Raw genomic sequence first — 6,000 nt, forward strand, 5'->3', positions numbered from 1 at the left:
GATCACTTTTGAAAGATATTGAGGAAGACATAAAAAGATGGAAAAATATTCCATGCTCATGGATTGGAAGAATTAACATAGTTAAAATGTCCATACTACCCAGAGCAATCTACACTTTCAATGCTATCCCGATCAAAATACCGAGGACATTTTTCAAAGAACTGGAACAAATAGTCCTTAAATTTGTATGGAACCAGAAAAGGCCCCGAATCTCCAAGGAACTGTTGAAAAGGAAAAACAAAGCTGGGGGCATCACAATGCCGGATTTCGAGCTGTACTACAAAGCTGTGATCACAAAGACAGCATGGTACTGGCACAAAAACAGACACATCGACCAATGGAACAGAATAGAGAACCCAGAAATGGACCCTCGGCTCTTTGGGCAACTAATCTTTGATAAAGCAGGAAAAAACATCCGGTGGAAAAAAGACAGTCTCTTCAATAAATGGTGCTGGGAAAATTGGACAGCTACATGCAAAAGAATGAAACTTGACCACTCTCTCACACCATACACAAAAATAAACTCCAAATGGATGAAAGACCTCAATGTGAGACAGGAATCCATCAAAATTCTAGAGGAGAACATAGGCAACAACTTCTATGACATCGGCCAGAGCAACCTTTTTCACGACACATCTCCAAAGGCAAGAGAAATAAAAGATAAAATGAACTTATGGGACTTTATCAGGATAAAGAGCTTCTGCACAGCCAAGGAAACAGTCAAAAAAACTAAGAGACAGCCCACGGAATGGGAGAATATATTTGCAAAGGACACCACAGATAAAGGACTGGTATCCAAGATCTACAAAGAACTTCTCAAACTCAATACACGAGAAACAAATAAACAAATCATAAAATGGGCAGAAGATATGAACAGACACTTTTCCAATGAAGACATACAAATGGCTAACAGACACATGAAAAAATGTTCAAAATCATTAGCCATCAGGGAAATTCAAATCAAAACCACACTGAGATACCACCTTACGCCAGTTAGAATGGCAAAGATAGACAAGGCAAGAAACAACAATTGTTGGAGAGGATGTGGAGAAAGGGGATCCCTCCTACATTGTTGGTGGGAATGCAAGTTGGTACAGCCACTCTGGAAAACAGTGTGGAGGTCCCTTAAAAAGTTAAAAATTGAACTACCCTATGACCCAGCCATTGCACTACTGGGTGTTTACCCCAAAGATACAGACGTAGTAAAGAGAAGGGCCATATGCACCCCAATGTTCATAGCTGCATTGTCCACAATAGCCAAATCATGGAAGGAGCCGAGATGCCCTTCAACAGATGACTGGATTAAGAAGCTGTGGTCCATATATACAATGGAATATTACTCAGCTATCAGAAAGAACGAATTCTCAACATTTGCTGCAACATGGACGGCACTGGAGGAGATAATGCTAAGTGAAATAAGTCAAGCAGAGAAAGACAATTATCATATGATTTCTCTCATCTATGGAACATAAGAACTAGGATGATCGGTAGGGGAAGAAAGGGATAAAGAAAGGGGGGGTAATCAGAAGGGGGAATGAAACATGAGAGACTATGGACTATGAGAAACAAACTGAAGACTTCAGAGGGGCGGGGGTGGGGGAATGGGATAGACTGGTGATGGGTAGTAAGGAGGGCACGTATTGCATGGTGCACAGGGTGTTATACGCAACTAATGAAGCATCGAACTTTACATCGGAATCCGGGGATGTACTGTATGGTGATTAACATAATATAATTTAAAAAATCATTAAAAAAAAAAAGAAATGTGAGGGGAAAAATGTGAAAATATAGGTGCCTTCTAAAAAACAACAAAAAACAAAAACAAACAAACAAAAAAACTCCTTAACTTCCTAGAACCATGATCAAGAGTCAGTATAGACCAATGTTTAAGAACATAGGTATGATCCTGGGCAAATTTATTATCTCTTTGTAAGTCAATTTCCTGATCTGTAAAAGTGGGATACTAAACTGTATCCACTTCTTAAATCTGATGTGAGGACTAAATTAAATATGATGTCTTAAAAAAAAATAGATAATTCTGTGTTTAAAAATTAAATGACATTTTATTTATCGTAAATTATTCCAGTAGATTCTTAGATACAAAATATAACTGAATTGTCAGAGCCCTACAGCTAAGGATCATGGGAGAACACACCTATAGCAAACAAGCGGAGTTTGGTCCTGGCTTCAGTATGGAGAACTCCTGCCATGCGGAACTGTGGGGCATCTCAGGAAAAGGGTATTAGAAAAGATTTATTATAGGATGCAGGCTTGAGTTAGGTGCCTTGGAGAAGTGTCTAAGGAGGCATGGATTTGCTTCGAATTGGGTACTGTCAGAGGAGATTCTGTGATTGAATATCTTCATAAATTTTATCTAGAAGGAAGGCAGATTACAGTAGGTTAAAGCTATAACTGGTAAAGAATCAGCAGTTGCTTATATTGGATAAGATGGGAGGTGTCGGTCATTTTTGCTGTTAGGAAAATGTTCATGTTTTGTCTGCATTCAGACATGAATACAGAGTGGTCTTGTTTTTGTCATGAATCACCTTGGCCACAGAGTGGCCTTATCTGGTGTTGAAATTTTGGGAAATAATCTCTGATTAGCAAGGAAAGCACCGGGGCTGAGCTGTGGGTGCCCAGCCTGCTTGTAACACCACCAAGGCCTAGCTGACAGTAAGTAGTAGACCAGCTCCTGGGCGTAAGGGGTTGCTTTTCTCTTTATCAAAGTGAAGAAAGCAGTTGAAATGATTACAGGTGCTTCTTATGAATATTAGTTAACATTTGACTTAACTCAGAGGTTTGAATTTTCCCTGCTATTGCTTGTAGGGCAAGCAAGCACCCATGACTGCATAAAAGCCATGGAAACAAAAAAGCTGCAGGAGCTCCAAAACCTATAATTGTCCTGAAGAACAGCTTAACATTTAACTCTTTAATTGTAATTAATTTTTCTCTCTGTTGCAGCAGAAAACATTGAAGGTTATAATTGTTCACCCTACCCTGAAATTGATCAGTTCGTTCGCTCTTTGGTGGATAAAAATGGCATTAAAGGAGGTAAAGATAATCTTATTCCTTATTCACTGTGATATGATGGAGTTTTAATATCTTTAGAAACATTATTTGTATTTTAGGAATTCGACGTTGGAGCTACTTTTTCCCAGAAGAATTACTGGTTTATGATATTTGTAAATATCGCTGGTGCGAAAACATTGGAAGAGCCCACAAGAGCAATAATATCATGTAAGAATGTTGTTTACTAATGAGTTCTGTGTGTTTAACCAAAATTATTTTAAATGTTTATAATTTTTACAGTTGAATATAAAAATGATTTTGGTTTTTACAATAAATTTAGTTATATCAAATTTGGGTTATTTTATAATATTGAATTTGACTATCTTAATTATCACCTTGCTTTATAGCATGTCATCGTTATTTGTAGTTTATTCAGTAAAATAATATAGTATAGTATAATTAGATAGTATAATCTTGAGAAGAGAAAGACAGACTTGAGTGGGGCTAGGAAGAAATTAGAGGCAGTAGACAGGTGAACAGGGACGATGAAGTGTCTCTCCCTCGTCTGTTGCCCGTTGGTCCTTGACAGCTTGGAGTGTAAATGAAATTGGAGTGTAAATTGAAATTGAGCAAATTTGGGTGAAAGGAAATTATTCAGTACTAAGAGCTGGAGTTAAGGTTAACATGGTCAAGACAAAGAATGGTATTGGGGCGCCTGGGTGGCTCAGTCGGTTAAGCGTCTGCCTTCGGCTCAGGTCATGATCTCAGGGTCCTGGGATTGAGCCCCACGTCAGGCTCTCTGCTCAGTGGGGGCCATGCTTCCACCTCTATGCTTTCCCCCTCCCAAATAAATAAATCTTAAAAAAACAAAAAAAGACAAAGAATGGTATTGAAGGGAATCCATGTTTACTGAATGCTTGCTGTATACACCAAGCCCTGTTTTAGGAGTTTTCTTTAAAATCCCCCTGACAAAAGGAGAGGAAGTAAAGGCTGAAATAGAATTTTAGGTAATACAATGATACAGTGAGAATAGGAATAAGACAGAAACCCAGTAGTTATCAGTTATGATATGGGAAATTTTGCTATGTTTTATATTTAATATCAAAGCTGAGACTTCTGTATATCAAGTGTATACAGCATGTGTGTCAGACATGAGAAAAGATCGTGAAGCTTTTTCCAGAAAGCTGGAAACATCTTGGGTAGCACCATTTAGTGCTGTCCTTCTATATGTAGATTAGCTTAGTTTAAAAAAAAGTCAAAAACTATATGCTCAATATGCAAAAGCTATCGCATAGAATAACACAAAGGAAAAGCCGCCCGGCCCAGAACCAGTGATAACTGTGGTTACGATTTTGGTGTATCTTTCTAGTCTTTTGCTCTGTGCATATAAGTTCACCAGAAAGTCATTATCATAAGGTGATCATCTGTTAACTTTTTGAGATTCCCACGTTCCTACATATTTCTTTCTGAAAAATCACCTGGTTCCATTATGTATCCATAATCTCTTCTTTTTCTGAACTATGAAAAAAAAAAGCATGGATTATAATGTGTAGGTACACTTCAAAGACTAACACTGAAACGATCACTTGTCCTGTCTGCCACCCACCGTAAGAAGCAGACCTTGACCGAACCCCAGAAGCACTCTGTGGAACCAACCCCAATTTCCTCCTTTCCTCTGACCATCTGAGATAATAATAACCGTTATCCTGGGTTTTGTGTTAATCTTTCCCTTGCTTTCTTTAAATGTTTTTCCCCATATATACTTATATTTCCAAACAATATATTGTTTTGTTTTACATGTTTTTGAATCTTGTGTAAATTGCATCCTTTGAATTGCTTTTCGGTCAACATTGAATTTGTGATGCAACATGTAGATGTTTCTTCTCTCTTTTTCACTCTGTGCCGTTACATAAATATGAACGTGCCAGTCTGTTTTCCTCCTGTGGGCACGCGGCTTGCTAGTGTGCACGATGAAGCTACAAATACTCTCGTACATCTCGCCCGCGGCAGGTATGCGAGAGTTTCTCAAAGTATGTGCCTGGAAAGCAGAATCGGTGTCGTAGGATATGCACATATTTCATTTTACTAGGTAATAAGGTATTTCCCCAAATGGTCAGCGAGCGTGTACTCCCACCAGCAGTGTTTTCGGATTTTCTCCTGTTCCATATTCTCACCAACACTCGAGGTGTGTTTTAAAAACCTCTGGCTGGTCTGGTGGTGTAAGACGGTACGGTGGCTTTCGTCTGAATCTACCTGATCTCTAATGCATGTGAGGTTGGGTGATCAAACCACATCCGAAACAGATCTTACCCACTGTCGGGGTTCACTAACACTTTGAGAGATTCAAGGAGTCCAAAGGCACAGGTGAAGCCTGTTCATTTCCCAAGTTAGTTACTTATTGGTCTTTAGCCATTCTTTTTTATAAATTATTCGTTTAGGATTCTAAATTTCTCTCCAAAGATCATTTTAGCTCTGTTTCACATATTTTAACATGTATTTTCAATTCCATTCACTTCCAAACATTTTCTAATTTCCATCATGATTTTTGAGTAATTGATGTTTTAATTTCCAAGTTATCGGTTTCTATTAGCTATTTTCTGTTACTTTTTTTAAGATTTTATTTATTTGAGAGAAAGAGAGGGTGAGCACATGGTGGGGGTAGGCGTAGGATGGGGGACAGGCAAACTCTGTGGGGAGCAGAGCCCAATGCCAGGCTTGATCCCAGGACCCTGAGATCATGACCCAAGCCAATACCAAGAGTCAGATACTTAACCGACTGAGCCACCCAGGTGCCCCTCTGTTACTTATTTCTAAATAATTTGCCTTGTGGTGAGAACTGTGTTGTGTGAATACTTTAAATGCAATTGACATGGTACCTAGCATAGTCAGTTTTTATAATTGCTTTTTATACGTGGTTGTAGCGAACCGCTTCTAATGATCTGAGGCAGTGTTCATATATGCCTATTATAGCAAACTTGTTAATTGCTTTTA

The 6,000-nt window shown here is 38.6% G+C and overlaps 1 protein-coding gene across 3 annotated transcripts in view; it reads left to right on the forward strand.

Moving 5' to 3' along the window:
- PRIMPOL (primase and DNA directed polymerase) overlaps positions 1 to 6,000 on the forward strand; it is a 51,393-nt gene that overhangs the window by 38,793 nt on the left and 6,600 nt on the right. For 2 of the 3 annotated variants that reach the window (XM_002914017.4, XM_034647756.1), the window contains 2 exons: positions 2,962 to 3,051; positions 3,129 to 3,237. In XM_002914017.4, coding sequence (XP_002914063.1) covers positions 2,962 to 3,051; positions 3,129 to 3,237 — 199 coding nt within the window. The remainder of the gene's footprint in view (positions 1 to 2,961; positions 3,052 to 3,128; positions 3,238 to 6,000) is intronic. The other variant, XM_011237580.3, reaches the window with a different exon arrangement.

The sequence above is a fragment of the Ailuropoda melanoleuca genome, chromosome 18 (assembly GCF_002007445.2).
Source record: "Ailuropoda melanoleuca isolate Jingjing chromosome 18, ASM200744v2, whole genome shotgun sequence".
NCBI lineage: Eukaryota > Metazoa > Chordata > Mammalia > Carnivora > Ursidae > Ailuropoda > Ailuropoda melanoleuca.